The sequence below is a fragment of the Dermacentor albipictus genome, chromosome 7, assembly GCF_038994185.2.
Source record: "Dermacentor albipictus isolate Rhodes 1998 colony chromosome 7, USDA_Dalb.pri_finalv2, whole genome shotgun sequence".
Lineage (NCBI taxonomy): Eukaryota > Metazoa > Arthropoda > Arachnida > Ixodida > Ixodidae > Dermacentor > Dermacentor albipictus.
Genome location: NC_091827.1, coordinates 34,797,581 through 34,821,913, shown reverse-complemented (window position 1 = coordinate 34,821,913; position 24,333 = coordinate 34,797,581). Strand labels below are relative to the sequence as shown.

The window sequence follows — 24,333 nt, the reverse complement described above, 5'->3', positions numbered from 1 at the left end:
TTTGAAGGCACATTACCTTCACATTCATCAATAGTTATTAAACAAAGCGAACCAATGAGAAAAATAAATTTAGCTGCATTAGAACATTACACTACTACAGTATTGCAAAAGCCTCTCTTGTCGTAAGAAGAAACATGATAGCAAGAAAAGATGCAAGAATGAGAGACGGGTTTGCCGTGTTGTAATAAATTTTTATAGTGTCTGCATTGTTTATCGGTATAGGCGGACTGCACAGTATATGCTAAAGGAGCCAGATACCAGCCTTAGCAAATTTAGAGAAAGTTTCAATAAGCCACGACAACCCAAGTACAAGAAAATACTGTTTAATCCATAAAGTAATGTTGACGTACCGACGCTGGGGTTTCGGTGCGAATTCGAAAATATGGAAGTTTCATCTTCATTTTTCTCTTCTTGTAATCAACCCCTTACCGCAAGGCTAACAAATATAGAGTTTTGAATGACTATTCCAACATTTAAAACTGATTCAGTGTGTCCTTAAAACTGATCCAGTGTGTACTCATACTCCTTTATAGGCTAGGAACTACACAAGTGGAGGAATCGAAGACATTTGATCATTGAGTACATTTTAGTTGAATCAATAAAAGTTGTTTGCGTCCCGATTCCTGTGCCTCATGACCAACCAGTAGGTGGGCACATCTGTCGCATGTTATGGAAGCATGGTTTAGCTTGACATGCACTTAATTAGTGACACCTTAAGCAAAAAACTACGAACGTATGCGACTCAGGGATATTTTATCATGGACAGAGATTCAATCAGCCAGCCAAAATGTGCTAGCTTATTGTGATCCCAGCAGCAGTCTTTTCAAGATACACAGATTTTTGTGTTTCATGACCTACTGGTAGGTATTATGCCATGTGCTTCAAGTCTTCTTCTGACCCACAAGTGGACCAGGGCAATCCTAAGTATCTACATACTCTTCAAGCTATATGCGACGGCATTCAGCGAGTTCTTTTGTCTGTGTTAACTTCTCGCGGAGGTGTAGACTCTACAATATGAGGCAAACTGTCATTTTCATACTCCAGGAGATCAATACTTTGATACAGACCAAACCAAACTGAATATTTTACAAAACAGGCATGTCATACTTGCATGACTACATTATATATTACAACTGAACGAAGCATTAATTTGCAGTTGAAGAGGTTTTTTTTTGCTTAGCCATCATATGGAGAATCTTTGTTAAGACAAATTTATGTACAAGACATCTTGATGCTCAACAGATACTGTCAAACATATTTTAATTAAAAAGGGTTTGGTAACGAACCAGTTTAGCTTTGTTATTGTGCGGTTCTCACCTGTGCACTTGGGACAAAGGAACAATAACACAGTAGTGCAAACAGTCACCCAGGCATTTATTGCACCTTTCATAGACTAATGCCTGCTAGCCGAGTTGCAATCCACAAAATACGCCAATGCGCGCGCGACAAGTCGCGGAAGTCTGACTTACCGCGACCGGATAACGAGTGAGAAAACAGCATATCAGGGAATGCGTGAGAGTCGCGCATCCCCACATTATTGACATATTTTAAAGACCACGTGGTAGGTGCCCACCAAAATGAAAGTCATGAAGTATTTGGGCGAGCATTTTCAAGACAAAAGATACTGCGCCAAACGTCTGTAATAAATGCCAAGTCCTTAACACTGGAGAGGTTTCACAATACTGCGTGCAAGTGGCTTCTGCAAACTAAATACTCTCCTGCCATAAAGAAAAAACCATTTATGGCACCACATATGTGTAAGACCCAACTTTGGCTTGCATCCTTTAGTTCACAAAATCAATAGTGGCTGTTAACTTTGGACTGGCTACTTCTACAACATTTTACTGATCATGGACATCAATGATATTAGTTAAGCATAACATCTAACCTTATGAACGGCAATTTGCAATTAATTTCACTCAGAATTCCTGAGGCCCATAGAATCCACGAACATGTGCAACACTTCATTTTGCGTAACAGACATGCTGTTTATAGCTTGCTCCTATATGAGGACAACCAGAGTGTTATCACTGAATGCCTGTGAGCCCTGTGTTTGTGTAGCTTTGCTACAGGTGTCGCAAGCAAACTACATGTCAAGCTAAATCTATCAATAAGTCTGCTTACTGAATTCTTTCTGTGCAATTCATTGTACTGCCTTGCTATACTGATTTTGATAACTCCGGTTTGGAATCCTAACGGGTAGGTACGGTCCTGCAAGATGGTTTCATACATATATCTGTTACCCTCATGATACAATAATTGTTACACACCGAAATATTTTGATATGCGAGTTTTGTTTTAAAAGTCATGTCTTTTCTGATAAAAAAAAAATACTTTCTGAATTTACACATTTAATATTGCTCAAAGGCTTTCCTGCCTAGAAAAAAAAAGGGGGGGGGGTATTGCTAAGTTAGTGCAGATTCATAGCTAAATTGGGCAGCATGACACAGCAAGGACAAGACATGTCCTGTCCATTTTCCCTTAATTTGTCATTGTCCTATCACCTCACCTCGGAATTGTGATCCCTCTAGACAGCACATTATATCCGTTCTTTCATCTTGTGTTGCACTACAATTTAGTTATGAACCTTTCCAAACAGTGACACAGGTCTTGCTTTATCGAAGTAATTACTTCTGTACATTTATATGGTTACAAAAAAGAACAAAAGCAAAGTAGATGTGTGACCTGCTTGAAGCAGCTGGCCCACCATCTGCTGCGGAAGGTGCGACGGTTACTATCTCTGATATACAGTTAACTGTTCACTGCCCATGTGGCTGATATACGAGTTTAATATTTGTGTTATATAAACATTTACAAACACAGCTGCCACTGCAAATAACAAGCCAACGCAGCCTGAACGGCAAACCATCCGAAAGAAATTTACTCTCTCATATTCCAAGATTCACGAATTTATCGCAAGCTTAGAGGCAACCGCAAGCTCAGACACGGCTATAGTTATCATGAATAAACAATCTTTCCACTAACATGACGAAATGCTGTTATTTAAATGTATACTAATTTTTACTAGTCAGAGCTTTAACTGAACCTCTATAGTTGCACTGACATTACTCTTTACATATCATACAGATGCTGGTTCTTTAAACAAACAAGCAAACAAACAAAATCCTCCTTGCTATAACCAGTTGGTGACCTATAACTTGACCATGCCTGCAACTAGGCATGCAGGATTTAATACTAGTACGACTCATATGCATAGAGCTTATCAAAAAGCTCTGTTACAGTATTAGAGGTTTAGAATATGGTGAAGAAATCTGACGTGTTTGTCATCTCCAAACACTGGAGCTTTTCTTCTTTTTTTTTTAAAGGAAACAAATATCTCAAATGTACCAGTGTGATATTTGGTGAAATGTGTCTGCAAGTATCAAGCTACCCAGAAAAGGTTGAAAGACATGCAACAGGTAGCAAACCCAGCAACCTTTGATGGAAACTTTAGACAAAATTTACAATGGTAGAACTTGCTTTGCAGGACCTCCTACTTTTGGAAAGCAGAGCTGTGTATTTTTTGTTTCATTTCATGATGCTTATGTGTCCCAGTTTTATTTGTTGGTGCTACGAAAACAGTTCATTAAATTTAATTATCAAGGACTGAAGTTGCATTTGTCACCTCTGACATTGTGCACAGAACCGAAATGGTTTGGTAGACTCCTAGCAACAATGTTACAAGGGCAACATGCCCATATGCTTGACCTCATATTACGAGGTCGAAGTACCAGGCATGATTAGAAAGATAAGATAATGTGGCTGAGGGCCACTGCCTCTAAATGCAGTGTAAAGGACACCCAAGTTACCACTCAGGCCCTCACATTTTTGCAGCTGTTTTTGTAACTCTGACCACTATCCTGATCCGTTGGAATGACAACCAGGAAAACAGAGGTAAGAGTTACACTTGACAGAGTTTTTGACATGGACATTTCAGCTTGGCAAATTGTCTCCAGCCTTCATAATCAAAAACAGAATAGACAGAAATACAGAAAAACAAACAGCGTTGCACATTGATAAAACTGCAGAAATGTAACAGCGATATAACGAGCATGGACCACAGCGAGCAGTGGACTCAAACGAACTATCATGACTTGTTTTTGAAATGAAGCCACCAAAGCTATGACGCACAGAGCAGTGCCTCCTCTATTAGTCAAAGGACTGAGATCATGGGCACATGTGCAAGATAGTGCCTTAACTTGCAAATGTTTTGTCACACAAAGCCTCTCTTTTACCCTTTTACTATATGCTGAACAAAAATAAACACACAGATTTACACTGCAAATACTATACAACATGCTTTTGTAGTACCTAAATGATTATGGTATGTGGTAACAAATAAGTTGCAAAAAATGCTTCCCTGCATTAACTTATTATCTAGATATGTATGCTACCAAATTTACGTGGGTTTGATAGTACTTCATGCTTGCTGCTGGCTCAATGGACATTTGTCTCCAGCAAAGCCAGCTTTTAGGATGAGGAACCAAGCACTTCGCTCACTCGGAACACGACGATTAGATACCATGACCTATGGCCGTGTCCAAAAAACTGTTTCAAGAAAGTGTTTGAACACACCGAACTGCACACTAACTTTTCCTGCCTTGCGTACCCGTCAAGAAGCAGCCCAGCTTTCGACGGCCCCAACAGGCTAGAGGCAACTGGCGACGACAGCACCTGTTGCCTTTGGCTTAGCCGGTTCGGCATTACACAATGCCTGCAGCGCTGAATGGCCATCACCGCACGATATGCGTATGACCCAATGTGACAGGTACGCACACAGCTGAATTCAAAGAAGCAGCCACCGACAAAAGAAAAAAATCACAACCCCATTATGTCCTGCACAGCATTCTTTTTTTTTTTTCTACGGCATGTGCCGTTCAAGCTAGACAAAACATACCGAACAAGTCTGAGCTGTTGAGAATAACTTGCGAGGAGCATCATCCTCCCCACCTTTAAGGCCCGAAACCGGGTGGATCGAAAAAGAGCAAAGAAAACTCAATTTTTTCTTACAGGCTTCTGGCTATGAGGTTTCCTGGCTCAACAAGAAACGATTCGCAACTCGGCAGCACGGTGCTTACCAGCAGCGCTTTCGACGCGATATAAAGTCAATGACAGGAATGCCGAGGCCCGGCAGGCACCCGAGCGAGTGAAGAAATTCGCATATGCGTCCCGACGGGGGTGGATGAGAGGCAGACGGCGGCGGCATAGTCGCGCTGCCTTCCTACCCGCGTCCGTTTGGGCGACGCGCCGCTGCAGCTTCGGCCGAATCAAAAATACGCCACGGAATGCGCTGATTTGCGATGCGTTCAACCCGAACCGTCGCCTTGCTTTTTTTTTTTCTTTTTTTCGCTCGCTTCTGCGGCGGCGGCGTGGGTCCCATGCATCGCAGACGGCGACGCCGAAGCGGGGACGACGAAGTCGAGCTCGCGCGCGCGCGCGCTGTTGCACGCTTCGACGCCCACAACTGCGCGCGATCCGGCTCACGCCCACTACAAAATACCGGCGTGGCGCAGAGAAGAATAAACAAGGAGGAAAGCGAGGAAGGCAGGAAGGACCCACGGCGAAAGCGGCCGGGCCGGGCCAGCGGGGACGTGTTTCACGCCCCAGAAGTATGCCGGGCGCCAGAGCTGGTAGTATTGGGGTAGGGGTGGTGGGGGAGAACGGCCGCTGGTGGCACCGCTGCGATATTGCGGCGGTCCCCGCACCACACACACACACGGGTTGCTCGAAAGCGTGACACAGATCGGCCGGCGCGTATACAAAAAGAGAAAAGAAAATATCAGGGACGTGTCGCGCGACGCCGGCCGAGGGAGAGAATGCTACTCATCCCATTGTGCCAGCTTTCTTCCGTGCCGCGGCGCGACTCGATCGACCATTTAATGCGCCGAGGACGCGCACACTACTCTACGCTGCACGCATGCCAGCGATCGCGCAATTTGCGCCTCTCTCGCAGACGACGGGTCCCGTGTGTGTGCGTCGTTCTCCCCTCTGCAAGCCGCGCGCGCGCGCGTCCACAGCGGCATACGTGGCCCCGGACCTAAACGGGCCTTTTGCCCGGAGGCGATGCCCATGCACGCGACGCCCTCGGCCGAGTCGGCCGTCGTGCCGGCGAAAGTTTAGCAAAAAGAACAACAACAAAAAGAAAAGCAGGCCGGCGTGTTTTCGCCCGGACCCCGTCGGCACCGCGATGCTCAAACGGGGGTTCGAGCAACGGCGCTTTCGCAGAAAAAAAAGCAATCGCACGTCGCTTGCCGGACGCGCGCAGAGCGCCGCGCCGTCCGCGATCCGGATCTTACCTCTCGCAAACTTGCCCCCAGGAAAGACCTGTCACCTAGGCCTGCGTACGCGGAACGGGGAATGCAGCAGGCGGTGTGACGATCGTTGCACAGAGGCACACGCGTTGTTTCACATCCGACTTGCAGCCGCCCTGCACGGACCGACCGCACGGGTCCGCATACCAGAACGCAAGGCCGCCGGCAGGCAGCACGCAAATCCAGGGGCTGGGCACTTGTTGCTCACTGCCGCAACGACCACAACGAAAAGTTGACCGAACGGAGGTTGCTTGCTGCAAGGGATTTCGAACGAAGCGGCGGCGGCGCGGAATCTTCCGCGTGATCCGGGCACAAAATCCTCGGGCGCGAAGAGTTGGTTGTGGGGGGGAGAGCTTTCCGTCGCCACGCCGTAGCTTCAGTCAAAACATTCTTCACACCGCACGCATTGTGCCACGACCCGCATTAAACAACAAAAACAACAGTCGCACCACGGCGGGCTACCAAACCCCCTCCTCGGCCACCGCGGCGGCTTCGCCCAGCTTGTGCTGCGCTTCAACGGGGCACACCTAACTTTCGTGCACCTGTCGGCAGGTGTCTCTCAGGTGAGCGGCCTGATTTTTACCGCTTGTATTTTGCTTTCCCGTATTTGCGCATCAAAACTCATCCGCCAAAGTCCGATGACGGTTAACAAAAAACATTCCGTCACATTTGTGTCGAATTAATGGAACTAGAAGCAACCATTGGGTTTAATTGCATTAAACCATCTCGAATATTTCACGTTGGTTTGTGCAGTGGCTCGTGGCGCCACCTAGCCAAAGAGGCAGCAACGTATAGATGGCGTGGATGTACACCACCACGTAAAATGTATGCTCGTCTGCCACAGCCGCATGACAGCAGGAGCTGTACCTGTGCTTGCTATTCGCGATTATGCCAGCGAAGTCATCGTGCAAGTGAGACACTTCAAGGAATATATATCTTTGTAAATTAAATGGTAGAAATCAGAAAGTGTCCGGTTTCGTTTCATAGAATGGTGGCAGCACTCGGTGTTCATGTAAATGGAACGGTAGTTTGTGTTGTTGCGGAGAAAAAAACAGAACAATGTGGTGTTGTTTGCCTTATTTTTGTCTTTGGCGCTTAATATCCACGTCTTCTTCGCTCGTGAAGTCAATTTATAGGTGCGCACATTATCGTGTATTGCCACGTTGCTCAACTTCTCATCCCAATCGCTTGCACTTGCCATTGAAACCACCGCTTTACCGTGCACCTCTCTGGATAGCCCTCTTTTGCTGCGCTCGCTGTCTTCAAAGGACAGCGTAATGCCACAGCAGATCTAACGCTATATTTACAACCAACGTGACCTCACTGGGCAACATGTTTTTCTATCAGCCGGCGTTGGCTATGGTGTTGGCCAACGCTGTTTTGCCAAACATTATCAGACTGCAGAACAGCGCTGACAACAAGAACATGCCATCCAGCCTCGGCAACAAAAACAAACGGCTGCGTTATCATGGTGTTGACAATTTCAAAGAAAGGAGATATTAGATCTAGTACTTTAATTGTATAGCAGCCCTGCTGTCACGTATGTCAGCTGGATTACTGATGAGGCGAGACAAATCGCAGAGTGATGTTGGCTAATTAACGAAATTTCGCTGCGCGTCCTTAACTGTGATCGAAGCCCAGCAGAAGTGAACAAACGACCTCAAAACCTGTCGCGAAATTATTATTAGGATTATTTCTCAAAACTTGCGTTAATAGTTTTTTTTTTTTTTTTTTGCTGGATGGGTGTTACTTCGTAAGTTTCTCGCTTTTCACGTGCACGTGCTCTGAAGTGATTAATTGCTTGTCGGCTGACATGACCCTGCAATTTGTCCTATTGAAGTAATCAGTTAATGTGACCGAACTGCGTACGCCTCAGGAGATCAGCAATAAATCAGTTAAATATTTATTTGGTAAGGCAGATAACCCGGTTTACATCCTCAAGATCGCGTACTTTGCGGCGCGCGCTACAATGCGTTTTATTTGTGGGGTGGGAGGGAGGGGGGAGTCGTGACACGAACTATAAAGACTCAACGACGTTATTTTAAGCTTTATTTCACACTGCTGCTTTGTGTGCGCGATGTGAAATCACAGACTGTGATGGAGACAATTGACAAATGTTGGAAGACGAGCTGCGCCCACGTTGCATTTCAGACTGTTCTAAGGACGCGTATACATTTTCACCCGAAAAAAGAAAAAGATAATATCGAAATAATAATGATGATAATTACGGAATTCAGTTCAACCAGGGAAAATGCGATAATTCCCTTGAGAAGTGCTTTTACCACAGGGACATACATATTGAAGTGGCTCGATATAGTAATTACACCATTAATTATGAAAATTAGACTAATTTTTAAGCGAGAATGGACGTGACAATTAATTGCGCAGCTCCCTTTCGGTGCATTCCCGGGTGAAAATGGTGGAAATTCGTTACGCTGCAGAAAGTAGTTTGTCAGATTTTTGCGTGTCTGGAACCGGTTATGAACTACTCCGATTACGGGTTTATTGCATCAGTCGTCTGACTCTTCCGGTTAGGACGTTAGTTAATGAGAATAATTTTCATAACTACTTGTCTAATTACTGCCTCGAGCCACTTTAAAATGTACATGCTTTCGTGGCACAAGCTATGCCGAGAAAACCACTTAATTGTCGCATCTTACTCATTTTGAAGCAATTTCAAACGTCTCTTCTGAAGCACTGCGGCCGCTGTATACAAATGATAGCAATGATGGAGGACTGCCGCATTATGTGGAACATGTGGAGAGCACGCAAGTAAGTACAACATGCTTTTTTGTGTGAGTTGTGTGGCGCGGTATGTGTTCTCTTCATACCTTCATACTTGCGAAGTGCAGTCATCCACGTGCGAAAACAGTGCGTTCGAGTTTCCGCAGCTTCGAAAACTGCCGCCATACTCTCAAAAGTTAATTAGCGAAATTTTCTGCATAGTATTCGCGATTAACGCACCACCAACACCTGTCCGCCGCTGCTTATATGAAGTTCGATCAGTCAACTTATCGTTTCTCTTTCTTGAATCGCCCCCCCCCCTCCCCCGCCAAAAAAAGAAAAAAAAAGGATTTAATAATCTGAGACCAGTTATTGCAGAAGCGTGTGATATCCATGACGGTGTCCTTTGTGAATATTCCGTCTGTAATGGCAAGCTTAGTTCCGAAACGGCAACTGTACTGTTCGCCGCTGTACTTATGTCGCCTTCTACCAATTAAGCGGAAAGCCTTTGAAGAGGAAGCTTTAGCTCGGGCCCAACTCCGACGCGACCTATTCAAATACATGTAAAACACAAAAACGTTTTACCGAGATAACCCCTAGACCGATCTTAATTAAATTTGTTGCATTTGAGAGAGAAAGTTAAATTCTAGTGACCATTAAAAGCGGCATTCCGATTTAGCGCCTAAATTTTGTTAAAGAGATTTTTTTTAAAAAACTGAAAGTTTGAAAAAATAGAAGCACGATGTTTGCAAATTAATAGCTCTCAATCAATAACAGATATCGGGGTTCTGCAATGGCATCCATTAGATCATTCAAAGCCGACAAATTCTATGTCATTTTACATCTTACATGAATTTGTTACGTTGTGTACAAGGGTTCTGCAAAAGCTGTATCTCCATATTATTGAATTTTTTGAGATTCATGTGTAACATGTGAATTTTGTCCGCTTTAGATGTACTATCATATGCAATTCACAGAATTATGAAAACACATTTCATTGCTGAGTGACAGAGTTGTCAACCTGACAATTTCGTTTTCTGAAAATGTTCGATTATTGCCAATTTTTAATAAAAAATAGACCCACCTATATCAAAAACCCTAAATTATCAGTCACTAGATTTTAAGTTTTTCGTTTAAGCGCGACAAACCTCGTCAAATTTGGTGCAGTGATTGCCGAGAAAAACTAATTCCCCTTTTACATTTATTTAAAGCTTCCTCTTAAGAGGAAGCTTCGGGAGTTTCCATCTAAATTCAATGGGAACGGAGAAATACTATTGTTCGGCATCAAGTGCAGCAGATTTTACGAGGTTTGTCGCACTGAAAATCTTAAAATCTACCGACTGTAGGGAGCAGATTTTTTTTTTTTAAAGCCAGGCTTGTTAGTACGACGACATGTGCTCACCAAGTTCTAAGATTAACGGGATTAAGATTAAGGGAACACAGTGCCCGCGTCGGGGGTTCACTTAATCCTTATCCTGTTCTCACGCTGTTTGCAATAGTTGATTTTTTTTATTTAGGCCAAAATTGAATAAAGCAAGCATCAATCGTGCACCTCGACAACTAAGCAGTAAAAAAGATGACTTTGTTAACTGCAACTAGTAACACATGTAAAGCGACCAAAATTGATGCCTTATACAGGTATCTGAAATATGTACATCACTTTTGCAAAACTAAGACTTTTGCAAAAGCCTCGCAAACATTGTAACACTTTCACGTAATTAAGCTATGAACTCGCATGTCACATTTGTTTGTCCGCTTCGGATGCTCTAATGGATACAGCTTACAGAATTGCCCAATATATCTGGGCTTTGGTGCAGAGTTACAGATATGTAAACTTTATTGCTTCAATCTTTTTGTCTTTTTGATTTCAGGCAATCTTTGCAAAAAAAAAAAGTCCGAGGCTGTAAATGAAGATGCCGCTTCTAGTGTACGCTCGGTAGAATTGAGATTTTTCTCTCGAATGCAACAAATGTCATTCAAATCTGCCCAGCGGTTGGCTCATAAAAGCATCTCCGCGTTTCACGCATGCATTTGAATAAGGAAGTCGGATTCAGCCGCGGTGTTGGTCGGGTGTTTCTCGGTGAAACAGCGCAATTAATTGGCCCACTCATAGGAATCGGTCTTGGATCGAGAGCGGTGAGGGTGAAATACTACTACTACTACTACTACTACTACTACTACTACTACTACTACTACTACTACTAAGACAGAGAGCTTTAGATTAGGGGACGTTGCTGGCCTCCCGTATTCTAAAACTCTTATACGTATCTTCTTTGTATCCGCGTTCCTTAGCGCTTGTTATGGTGTCTAAGTTCCTTTATAGCAGCCTAATATTAGAGTGAATGAATCTGTGAATAAAAAGGGGGGAAAGAGAGGGAAGAAAGGGAAACCTTTAGCCTGCAATCCTTTTCGTCTCGCCCACAAAATTGCAGATGGCATCATGAATGCTCCAGTGGCTAAAACCGAGGCTTCATCTTGTCTTCTTCGTTTAAGATATTGCGCTGAAATCAATCAATCAATCAATCAATCAATAAGCACGAACGTTTGCCGCGCACAACTCTCTTCTCGAGCATCCTGGAAGCGGGCTTCCCCAATTCGTCCGCGCGTGTTGGTAGAAAACCACCTCCTCGACACGTGTATGCGCTACAGGCGGAAGCGACCTAAATAGGGAATGCATAATTTGTTTTCAATCAACGATTGCTCGTGGCATTCCAGGTCGAACGTGACGTGTCACTATATGAATACTTAGTCGCGTGGCTACGTGGCTGTTAAACCTTTCGTAGCTTTTCCGCTCGACATTTCGTCTCGTACATAACACTTTTACATTCGGTAGAAATGTTGAGGTGGACGCTAGATGAGTTTAGACCGGTGAACTGATATTTCAAAACTATCTTTTCATCCTGTTGACGGGAAACAAACAAACAAAAAGCATTGAGAAAATTAGGTCCAAGCCTCCCCTCCCTTCAGTTAAATTCGCGCGCAACCTTCGCCGCTGGTACGTCAGTGCAACGACAAGGATTCGGAAATGTTTTTCTCGTATTTCTCGTCACATTTACTGGAGCTCAGTAAACTTTTCACTCACTCACTCACTCACTCACTCACTCACTCACTCACTCACTCACTCACTCACTCACTCACTCACTCACTTTGGATTGTTTCTGCGTAGGTTAACGCTTCCGAAACGTACTGCAGGCTAAGCAATTTACATTTGAAGTACCGACGCGCCGCACTGGATTTAGTAGCTACGGCGTTGCGTTGCTAATAAGCACGAGGTCGCGGGATCGAATCCCGCGATCAAATCCCGCATTTCGATGGGGGTGAAATGCGATAACGCCCGCGTATACACCGCGCACTGGGTACACATGGTCGAAGCTAACCCGGAGCTTCGCTCACTGCGGCTTGCCTCATAATCAGATCGTGTCTTTGGCACGTGAAACTCGATAACCGAAAAAAAAGAAAGTTGCGATGTACCGCTCTCTCAGCTCTATGGACCACGCCCGGTGTACCGTGAAGGCCCCAATGTGGGCTTTATATAAATGTTTTTTATCATTATTATTATCATTGCGATAGCAATTATATGGACCGCATTTCTGCCGTCGCCGTGACGTCCTGTATAATTTCCGAGCACGACAACATCGTCGCCGTGTGCTGTGTGTGCGAGTGAACCTTGCGAGGGCCACCCTGCGATCGCGGCTCATTCCAGCACGCGCAAGGGAGGGAAGCGGGGAGGAAGCGCGCCGTCTTCCGTCGCACACGAAGCATCAAGGGGAGGGGAAGGACGGGGCGGGGGCGTTCTACTCTTCTAGGCGTTCTGCCATCCGCAGGGACGACCTTCGACTTAAAATGGGTTTTTTAGCTAGTGTGTATTATATGTGCCGTAAAGTAATCAATCAAAATCTTCCGTATTGTCTAACAAAAAAGAAAATCCACTATAATCCGGCCCTGCCTTAGAAATGTATTGTGTTGCGTCATTGCACGCTTTCGCAAAAGGGACTATAGGGAGGAAAGCGGGAAGGAAGCGCGCCGTCTTCCGTCGCACACGAAGCACCGGGGGGAGGGGAAGGACGGGGCGGGGGCGTTCTACTCTTTTAGGCGTTCTGCCATCCGCAGGGACGAACTTCGACTTAAAATGGGTTTTTTAGCTAGTGTGTATTATATGTGCCGTAAAGTAATCAATCAAAATCTTCCGTATTGTCTAACAAAAAAGAAAATCCACTATAATCCGGCCCTGCCTTAGAAATGTATTGGGTTGCGTCATTGCACGCTTTCGCAAAAGGGACTATGGGAAGGAAAAAGGGAGGAAAGCGGGAAGGAAGCGCGCCGTCTTCAGTCGCACACGAAGCACCAGGGGGAGGGGAAGGACGGGGCGGGGGCGTTCTACTTTTTTAGGCATTCTGCCATCAGCAGGGATGAACTTCGACTCAAGATGTGTTTTTTTAGCTAGTGTGTATTATATGTGCCGCAAAGCAATCAATCAAAACGCAAATTAGTGATTTTTGTTAATTAGACGATTATGCACTTCGGCTTCTCGTGTAAGTAATGTGCACCTGTTTGAGTAATCCACGTCAACTACTAAAACTGTGCTACCTGCTACATGCGATTTTTTAAAAAAATACCGTATTGTATAACAAAAAATGGCTGTGGCTTAGGTAAGGTTAAGCCCAGGATGCGAAGCATACTAGCCTTTATTTTAGTTGTTGAACCACTGTTTAGCCTGGTGAACTGCTGTTGCTTGGCTATATTTGGTTCGGCTAGACGAAGAAACAACTCATGCATTACTTCTTCGCCTTCAAGAGTGGAACGCGACAGCGTTCCCGTCGACCCGCCAAGGGGTGTAAGACAATGGGCTACAGGGCAGCGACTACGCGCCCCGCATTGGACGCGGTGAGCGTCGAGCAAAGCAGCGTTCGGCGCGGCAACGAAATGTGCGCCTGAGCAAGAGACGCACGCCTTAGAAACAGCGCGTTTCTAAGGCAACACCGCATTCACTAGAGGCGCTTTTGTACCGCTTTGAAGCGTTGTACTCGTGGCTCAGTGGTAGCGTCTCCGTCCCACACTCCGGAGACCCTGGTTCGATTCCCACCCAGCCCGTCTTGCAAGAGTTGAGCCAAAGCCACTTCTCCTCTGTCGTGACGTCACGGTGTCACGTGATTTCATGGTCACCGCCGCGCCTGAGGAGCTGGGTTGAGCCCTCGTAATATGCTTCGCATAAAAAGAAAATCCACTATAATCCGCTCCTGCCTTAGAAATGTGTTGCGTCATTGCACGCTTTCGCAAAAGGGGAAACACTTAGAAAAATAAATCCAGTGTAAACTAACGATTTCTATTGTAACCTATTCTCACTGTTATCGACAAGTTATTGCTGCATTAGTATTTATTATTTAATTGTGGTTTTTATGTTGCCATGCGAAAAAGTGTTTCTGCTTCTTCTACTTTTTTACTCCGGGGAGCTGGGAACTAGTCCAGCTGACTTGTCAGCTTTTTTTCCCGCACTCCCTCACTTCATGAGTGAAAAAAAGATTATTATTATTATTATTACTGTTGCTGTCGACTCCTCTGCATCGGCAAACAGGCAAAATAACAGTCGTATGCAAATAAAACATGCTCTGACGTAGCTCCCTGAAAGAGATAAATTGTAATCCGAACCGAAATAGTGTTCATCCCTGGTTCGGTTCACGGACCAAGACGATTTTATTTTCTTCATCTGCAATTGTTTCTTTCCTAAAAAAAAAAACGCAGTGAGCTAGTTGGTCCGACGTACTTAACACTGTTACGCCGAAGCGACAGAACTTGAGCGAGAAAACAACAAACACCTATGTCGTGTGTTGTTTTCTCGCTCGTTCTGTCCCTTCGTCGTTCTGCGCAGCAGTGTTAAGTATTTCTTTCCTAGAAACCCGCATAAGTTTTCTTGGTAGCTTCGTGACACTTTCAGTTATATGACAATATTATCTTGCACGCGAATCTCAAGAATATAAGAAATAATTTTTAAAAAGATAGCTTTCATTTTCTCCCTTTTTTACCGACGACAAGAAACACGATAGCAGAGACGTCACCTTAGCAGCGCAGCCTGTTGCAGTATGCCTCGATGAACTTGTGGACCGCAGCGGTAAATATACGCTGTAGTCAAACTTAACAGCGTCAAACCATAATAAAATTGGCAACTTTCGTCTAGAATGCAATATGACGAGCAGGGAATTCGAGGATATAGCATGTATAGGCAATGAAGTGGAATGGCGGCGAGAAGGAAAACAGTAAAATGACCCCGTTCCTCTCCCCCCCCCCCTTTTTTATGTAGCGAAATAATTAGGCAAATGTTAAGAGGCAGAGAGGCCAAACCAGTAAAGCTTAGGTTAGGTCACGGTTTAAGATTTACCATATCTTACGCCGTGAGTCAGGTCCCCAGTATATACTTTGACTTGTGTGCTCTCTCTCTGTGGTCGTTTGTTCTCGCTGTTATAAAAATACCTTGATTTCTCCAGAATTTGCTTCTTTTTAAATGTTTTCCTTTTCGTGCTCACGAAAGGCTTACTATGCATTCACACATTTCATTTTCGGGTGGCTGAAACCTGAAGAAATAAAATAAATCGGTTTGTGCCATATCCTTGGGACAACTGATATTCTGCTCTTTTTTTATCTTCTGAATTTCGTCTTTGTTATCTGTAAGGACTGAATGGTAAATGAAGGCTGCCTCAATTACTGGACTCTAAATGCATGCTCAATTAAAGGAGTATATTGACATGACATTTCCGACTTGCATTTTTTTTTTTTTGGCGTGATATGTAAGTCGAAGCCCTCTAAACGTTATACAGAAACGGCACGTCAGAGTGTCATAAATAATTTACTTACGTAACAGTTTCTACCAAACACTTTCGGTATTCAGGAGGTGGACGTGCCATGCCTCCATGCTGCAGTCGCTTATGACGTCACGGCTCATGACGTCTTAACACACTGGCTGGCTCGCCCCGTTCCTGTGATCGCCGCGGCTGACACATGCGAGCGCCGCCATGATGGAACTCTTGGTCACTTTTTTTTACGAGCAACGTCATCATACCTAGCTTTACCGCTACCAGAACAGCAAATGTTGCTGTGATCATAATGACGTCACGATAATGTCGATGGCGCCAGGTCCGGCATTTTGGCACGCAATTTTGGCGTCAAAATGAAGCTATATAGAAACCAAACCTGGACAGTCAAATTGTATACGCATAAGTTATGATTTGTTGTCGGCTATAGTTGGCTTTTACAGGTTCACCTTGGTAGGGACACTGGTCTGTACTACAGTAGACATGAGTGCGTAGGCATGGCACGAAACAAGACAAATACCGCATTTTCGCGATTCTAAGCACCCCACTCTATTCTCGAGAAAACATTGGGAAAGAAGTTTGTATGTGAATCTAAGCACCCCTTACCCTCATTTATTACGAAGAGCGCGTAGCCAAGGCCTCCAAGCGAGCTTGCTCACGCTGTCATCGAGCCGGAGCCGTCGGAGTCCCGAAGTGGAAAGGCATCCGCGGCGCGATCTCGCCGCACAGCCGTCCACTTGGACCCGCGTGGAAGCGGGTCCAAGTGGACGTTGTGGTCAAATAATTAAAGAAGTGAGCGATCACAAACCACTTCGACAGAACGGAAGGCGACCTGCTGTGGGATACCAAGAACGGCGTTTCAAGCGGTACGACGAACTAGAGTGGCAGTGAAAGTGAATGAGCATCCAACACAAGCGGTGTGCTCACTGTCTGCACCGACTTTTGTTTTGAATGTTTGCAAAATAAAATGTTATTTCTCGCACTCGTCTCGTCGTGATGTCGCAGCGAAAAGAGGGAGGGGGGGAGTCATTCTAGATTTTTCGAATCGAAGCACCCCCCCCCCCCCCTCACTTTGGGCATCGCGATCGCGAAAGAAAGGGGGCGCTTAGAATCGAGTAAATACGGTACAAGTGGACGACAGGAAAGGTGCCCCTACCCTCCTCGATAGGCACCGCGGTGTTAGGTTCATCTTCAGGGCCGGCCTTTGCTCTGCGCTTTTAATGTTCCTTGTCTGTCGGTGCTTTGCACTGAAGGTGAGTCCTACGTTTCTTAACACTCGTTTTGCTACCTTCCAGCCGTTTATGTGGGCGAAGAACGTGTCCACGACTTCGAAGATAAGCCTCCGAATTCCTTCAGCTGATTCTTGGCCAACCGCTTGGGAGGTTAGGCGCCACAGTTTCATGTGATCATCATCATCGTCATGCAACGTGTATAATACAGAGAAGAAGAAGAAGAAGGTGATGGCATCTGGGCCAGGCCGCCGCGGAAGTCATCGGACTTCGGTCGCCAGCCGTCGTCGCTCGCACACAGAACGCACCACCGATGTCGTTGGCGGCGAGGTCATCGAGCGCGCCGACGCGACCGAGGTCGTGCTCGCGGGCTCGCCGCCCGATCTCACGGCACACGCGTCGCGCAGCGACGCGGACACGGCCGGCGACTCGGCCACCTGGTGCCGCACCGTCGCCAGGACGCGCAGCATCGCCGAGCACGGCACGGGCAACACCTACAGCATGGACGCCGACAAGATGGACTCGCTGGCCGAGAAGACGTACACGCTGACGACCGGGCTCGGCGACTCCACCTACACGCTCGGAGACAAGGCACCGACGACGACCACCACGGGTGCGCCGCCGACGACCACGATCCCGGATCCTTTCTCGGCAACGCCCGACACGAGCTACGTGTACCTCTCGGAGACGACCGACACGTACACCGTGGCGCCTTCGACGAGACGGCCGCAGCAACCGCTCGTAGAACGGGAAGGACGCGGTCGTTCGCCCCGCAACCACCACAGGTCCGGGAGAACCAGGGAGCGGAGTGGACCGCTGACCGGAGGACCGCTGCTCCTCACGCGTCGCCAGCTGCTCTGCTACCCCGTGGTCGTGTCGGCGGCGCTGGGCACCCTGGCGGCGCTCCTGGCCGTCGCGCCTCGGATGTCCGCGGCGCGTCGGGACGGCGACGTCCATCAGCTGCGGCGTCACTCGCACCTGCTGCAGGGAGGCCTGCTCTCCGAGCAACGTCGCATCGCGGGAGCTCGCTGCTCTTCGGCGCCGTGCCGTCGAGACGGCGCCTACCTGAGCCGGCACCTGGCGCTCAAGGAGGCGTCGCCCTGCAAGGACTTCGAGCGGTACGCGTGCCGCGGCTGGAAGGCCCGAAACGCGGCCGCCCGATCGGCGGACCAGGACGAAGTCCTGCAGCTGGAGCAGCAAGCCTTCCACTGGCTCCGCGGCCGCAAACCGCTGGGACCGCTTCTCGAGAAGTGCGTCCGGGAGAAGCAGGACGGAGACCGACAGCTGGCCGACTACCTGCTGCCCGCCGCCACGCTGGGAGACTTCCCGTTCTCCGGTTCCCGCGCCGGGTCCGTCGCCATCTGGCGCGCGGCGGCGCGCGTTCTCACGCATTCCGGTTGCGCGGCGCTCCTGTCCGTGCACGTCAAGTCGGACGGGTCGCTCGCCCTGGGACTGCCGGACGCGCTGAGCGACGACGGCGACATGAACGCGGCGGAGAGCGCCTACCGCGCGCTCGCCACTTCCGTCAAAGGTCTGACCGGTGCCAAGGGCGAAGGAGCCGTGCGCTTTGCCCTGCGCGTGGAGAGGGCCGCGTACTACGGCGCCGGCGGCGGCGCGACGGCCAAGGTCGTCGCGTCGCAGCTGGGCGAGCTGTGGGCTTTCATCGGCCAGGTGCGCCGAGGACTGCCCAGCGGCGCGTCGGTGACCCTGCTGTCGCCGAGCTACGTGCGACGCCTGCGCGACATCGTCCACCGGTCTCCGCCGGACGCGGCGCTCAACTACCTGGCGCTGAGGCTGCTGTACCGGGCGGCGCCGCTGAACCCGCCGGGACCGCTGCTGGACGTCTACGCCAAGCACACGGGGCGCCGCGAGCGGTGGCGACAGTGCTTCGGCGTCGCCCTGTCCTTCGCGCCGACGCTGGTGCTGGAGGCGGCGCGAGCCGTGACGGGCGCCGCGTTCCTCGCCGAGCAGGCGGCCGAGCTGGTGAACGCGGTCCGACACCAGGTGAAAGACCTCATGGTCGAAACGCCGCTGCTGGGCGACGCCGCGGGGCACCTGGACGTCCTGCGCAGGGCTAGGCTGCAGCTGTTCGGCCCTCCGTGGTCGCAGAACCCGAAGGCCGTGTCGCTCTTCGAAGACGCCCTTCCGCGGCCCAAGGGCGGGCAGGCGGCGCTGCGCTCCTGGGCCGCGATCGCCGCGTACGAACTCGACTCCCGCGCGTCGCGCGAGTCCTGGCCCGCGCGCTGGGCCCTGCAGCGCACGTGCGTGCTGGACGCGGCGTCCGGAAGGCTGGCCCTGCCGCCCCTGCTGCTCAACGAGTCCACGCCGGGCGGCGTGGTCGGCGCTCTGCAGTTCTCGCGCGCGGGAGCCCGGCTCGCCAGCTGCCTGCTGCGGTCGCTGCTGGCGCTCGAACCCACGGCCCTGCCGCCGCTGCCGCCGACGGCGGCGGCGCACGTCCGACGCGCCCGGTCCTGTCTAGACGCGCAGAAACGCAGTGACGACGTGCGGGAGGCCCTGCCCGTGTGGGCCGGCCTGCGGCCGGCGCTGCACATCTTCAAGGAGCGCGGCGGCGGGAGCCTGTCGTTCGAGGGCGTGCCGGAACTGAGCGGCGTCCAGCTGTTCTTCGTCTACTGGGCCCTGGACCAGTGTAGTGCCACGGCGGCACCGGAGGGCACTTCCAAGAGCGTCATCAACGCGGCCGCTGCCAACGAACCTGCCTTTCACGAAGCGTTCCTCTGCACGCCCCAGAGCCCGATGAACCCTCTGCCCCACTGCGACCTGTGGCGCTCCGGCGGACACCCGTGATGACGGGGGCTTTCGTCAAACGACTTGAACCTCGCGCTACGCGCGCTACTTTCGTGCATGCATGCGCGAGCTTTAAGCCGTGGGCGCGCGAAACAAAGAAAGGTATTTTCTCACCTAGTCGTGGCCGCCTCCGCACCCGAAGGCACACCGTCCGGGAGCGGATGCATTGGTGGATGTGCGTAATCACCTCGTTGTGGGTGCAGTTGTCTAAGGAGCGTCCGTTCACCTCGAGAATCTCGTCCCCAACTTCCAGGTCTGCGCGGTCCGCGGGCGATCCTGGTACGACGGTGAGGGAGGGACATGGCAGGACACACACACACACGCACGTTGACCGGCCACCTCACATCGGCCGACGCAACAAGGGAAAGCATGCGAACCGCGTGTATTCTTTCTTCGCCGCGACGCTGCCGAAATAGCAATACATGAAAAGAGGAGCGAACGACTCCCTTTCCTTCCCCGGGACTCGCACTGCGCGACGCACGTGTTGGAGGAAGCTGAACGCCATCCCATCGATCCCTAGTAGAGCGGCGGCCGCTAAGAGACGTCACGTGACCTCCTCTTCCCTCTTTTCCCTATGAAAAGCCGAAGCAGCGAGCGCGCGCGAGAGAGAGAGCGCGCGGTTGCGCAGACGCGCGTGCGATGTTGGGAAGCCGAGCGGGGGAATAAAAGGAGGCTCTTTCAGCGCGGGTGTTAGCGCAGAAGCAAAACGGAGCCGCGGAGACAGACCGCGCGCTCCCCTCGGAGTGCTTGTACACACCAACCAAAGCTTCGCGAAAAGCGAGCACACAAACAGAATATTCTAGCGGCTCGCCAATTTGCGCTGTTGCGTCCAAGTCACGGTCGAATGCGCGCGCGCGCAAACGCGAGTCCCGGGGAAAACCCTCGTATTGACGTCGTCGTGGTGTGCAGTGCGTGCAAAAGAGAGGGAGAAAAAAGAAGACTGCGACGTGCCGACTATCGAGTGGAACGCTGTCGGCCTCCTTGCACACGTACCGTATAGCCGTATGCGGCGGTCGGTGGTCTCCACGATCACGATGACGTATCCGCCGAGGTCCACCATGGTCGGTGCGCCGCCGCTAGGAGAACAGCGCGAGCGGGCCTGGACGGGGCGACGCCGCCGCGGCGAGCAGCATCGCCCGCGTGTTAGGCCTAGCGCGGTGGCTTCTCTTCTCTCCTTGGCGACCGCTAAGCCGCCGCCGCGCCCCCTCGGCCGACTGCGCATGCGCGCGCGCCGCGACGCTCGCGACCTCTCGCGTCGGAGGTGCGAACAACGCGCAGGGCCGACGGTCAATGGATTCGCGAGCGAGCGGCCGGAGCGCGTTGTAGCCGCGTCCTTCGGTCGATCCAAAGCGCGCGCCTCTGCTGTGGTGTCCTTTGTACGCGCGATAAATGGAGCAACGAGACGGTAGCTTCCCCGTGGTGTTACAAGTTATTTTTTTTGTGTCAGAAGTCGTAGACAAAGGTTGGGACGATAGCCGGTGATCTATCCACTCTGCGCGTTGCTTGCCGACGCTGGAATTGCCGCGTCATATGCGGTTTCTGGAAAAGCTTTCTGCGCACATGGCTTGCAGAAGCTGTTGTCGTCTGCTTGTCCCGCGGTATGCGCAAGTCCCAAGTCGTCTGCCGGTTTGACGGTATTAGGCTGATCGCCAAAAGTTGAAGTCGTCCGATTCTTTTTCTAAGGTAAAGCGTGTTTCTTTTTGCCCAAATCACCATGCTCACCTGCACACTTGTTAACATTCATTCGCCAAAGCACCCGGTCGGTAATCACCACCCGGCCTTTCACAGCGTTGCGCTGAATTTGCATTAATGGCGGCGCTCCGATCGGCTCACCTCTCAACGGTCTGACCAGAAGTGCGTCAGTGCTGAGCCGTGCTCAGTGTGCACAAGCGGCGCTATCTGTACTGATAACAAGTATCTGTACTGATAACGCGTGTAGACGAAAGAACGCGAGATGTAAAAGGCACAGACACTTTATTCGCTCTCTGTACAGGCATTCAACGACGCTCAACAAGCACCAGAAGGGCGAGGGAACACATTTTGACACTTTTCGCTTCAGCTGCACCCAGGGTATATCGATAGATGTACTAAAACAAACAAACGACACGTAAATGTACTACTAGCGACAACGCTTTCGAAGAGCAAAACAAACTACAACAGTAAATTTTTCTCGTCGTCAAAGCACACTCAATGACATTGCCGTTCCGATTTGAGAAACAAGCAAACTAACAACACAGCACGTATTTGCATTAATATTCCGAGTTTCGCTTCTTTTGATCAAACTCCACCGCTTTTATATCTCGGCGATTGTCAACACAGGTGATCACACAACAACCTGCATATCTAGAGTTACACAATTCACAGGTCACCGAAATGAAATGCAGATAAAATGTTTGGCTACATAGTTATAAGTACAACATCCTATATATCTTCTGAACACACATACACACCGGCGGACTTTAATCGCTGGCGTAGAATGAATTATTATGACGAAAGTCCACCCCTGGTTTTTGCGAGTCGAAGTTGCTATTATACAAAGAGCTCATATAAACAAAACAAAAAAAGTAATAATTCGTTACCCTGGGACACGATAGGGCTTTGTCGCGCGAAAATGTCGAAAAAATAGCAGTCGAAAAAGCGGAGTCGTTAGAAGCGGAGGAGCTTAGTAACCATTCGTAGCTGCGACAATTGTCTTAAGCGCTATACCGCTTTGTTTAAGCATGGCTTCCGAGATCGTAGCGTGCTCACGATCCCGGAGTCCGTGGTTAAGGCTTAAAAAACGTTGCCAAAGCTTCAAGGATACACGTCAACGAAGATGACTATGCCGTGACGAGGACGACGCAAGCAGCTCTCGCACGTTTACTACAAAAGATAATTAAGGTATAGAGAGGACACTGCGGGAAAACGCAACCATAAGAAAGGAAGCCTATGAAACATGTATAGCTACTCTTATAAAAGGCACCAGCTACCGCAGCGCTATCACATCACACCGGGGCGATAAACGATTTTTCTCCCATTTGCTATCGTATCACAGCGTATCAGAAGGCATAAATGTAATGGGCGAATGACGATATAGGGAGTTTTTGCGAACCGGATCGAAATCCGCTCACAGTGCGGCTTTCTGCAAGGGCTAGGAGCTGGTATAAGAACGCGCGATAGACCACAGCTTCGAGCCGTCTACGTATTCGTATAAACTCCGCGTCCGTACCAGCAACGAATAGCAGCACTGTATTCACGGTCTTCTAAAACTCCCTAATGTATCGCACCGTACAAAGTCGAGTAATGGTAAGCGTTATTCTCGGCGTGCGCGGTGTGCGAAATAATTTTTAAAAAAACGTGGCGGTGGTGACGTCGGTTGAGGCGCGGCTTTAATAAAAAAAAATTATCCCCAATTTGAACTAACCTAATTAAAGAAACACAAAAATTAAAACCAACTTCCCGATGCGACTTAGCGTTACAATGGCTGCGAACACCAATTTTTTTTCCGGCCAAGAAAAAAATTGCTTATAGCAGCCCGTTCCGCCAAGTACACCGTCCTGTGGATTCAAGAGAGAGAGAGAAAAAAAATCCGCCTCCATTGGAACGCGGTCACCATGGCTGGTAACCGAACCCCCGACCTCGTGCTCAGTAGCGCAACGCACCACAGCCACCGAGCCACGGCGGCGGGTAAGAGAAGAATATAGCAGCCACAATTTTTTTGAGCGTCGATTGTTGCAAAAAAGTTCTTGTCAGTTTGGTCCGTTTCACTAAAAACTCCCCAAACAAGCGCAGCACAGGGAATCGAAATGACCCGCGCTATTGACAAACGCTTTGTTTCTTTTCTACCACCCAACTCACCGGATGTGAGTTCAATACTCGAGCCAACGCATTCCATCTTTTTCCCCCTCTTAAGCACACCGCACACATACACTATAGACACAATGAATCAGTCCGTCGCGCACAGACAAGATGGCGGACGCGCGTCGTTCGATGACACGATCGGGGCGACTCTCTCAGATGGGCGGCGGTCCCTGCGGGTACCGCAGCATGGGATCCAGCGAGCGGGCGAAGTTGTTGGTCAGCACGCAGCTGAAGTCCTGCTCGGACATGGGGAGCAGGCTGGCCGCGCCCAGCAGTACGAGAAGGAGCAGCTGGATGGGCAGCGCGGTGCGCGCCACGCGGCCCCAGAACAGAGACGACCAGGGGCGCGCCGACCCGTGGTCGTCGTCCAGCTCGGCCAGGAACAGCGGCTCGGCCGCGGCGCTGCGATGAAAAGTAAGAGAGGTATACGCGTCATGCAGTGCACTTTTCCAAAGATCGGATAGTCTTTCCGTAACCGCACTGCACTTTGCGGAAATTTATACGGAAAGCGCTTGTAGCGACACCTCGTGACGTTTTGTCCAACCACAACGCGCTGTGCATCTTCTTGTGAAGTTGGCCTTCTCTTTAAAGAAAAAAAAAAGGCTGCATGTAAACTATTAC

General features: G+C 49.3%; 2 protein-coding genes across 6 annotated transcripts in view; both read right to left on the bottom strand.

The window, feature by feature from the left end:
• The window catches only part of LOC139047794 (protein PALS1-like), a 44,730-nt gene extending 23,650 nt beyond the window's left edge, over window positions 1-21,080 (bottom strand). Inside the window, exons 1-2 of one of the 5 annotated variants that reach the window (XM_070521875.1) lie at window positions 20,866-21,080; window positions 19,987-20,148 (exon numbers count right to left, since the gene is read on the bottom strand). In XM_070521875.1, coding sequence (XP_070377976.1) covers window positions 19,987-20,148; window positions 20,866-20,932 — 229 coding nt within the window. In that variant the 5' untranslated portion in view covers window positions 20,933-21,080. Of the gene's footprint in view, window positions 1-5,078; window positions 5,210-5,559; window positions 5,766-6,296; window positions 6,863-19,986; window positions 20,149-20,865 lie in introns of those variants that run through there. The other 4 variants (XM_070521874.1, XM_070521876.1, XM_070521877.1 and 1 more) reach the window with 4 other exon arrangements.
• A 749-nt stretch (window positions 21,081-21,829) lies between these two features.
• LOC139047813 (titin-like) overlaps window positions 21,830-24,333 on the bottom strand; it is an 86,740-nt gene continuing 84,236 nt past the window's right edge. The window contains exon 70 of the mRNA XM_070521947.1: window positions 21,830-24,114. Coding sequence (XP_070378048.1) covers window positions 23,865-24,114 — 250 coding nt within the window. The 3' untranslated portion in view covers window positions 21,830-23,864. The remainder of the gene's footprint in view (window positions 24,115-24,333) is intronic.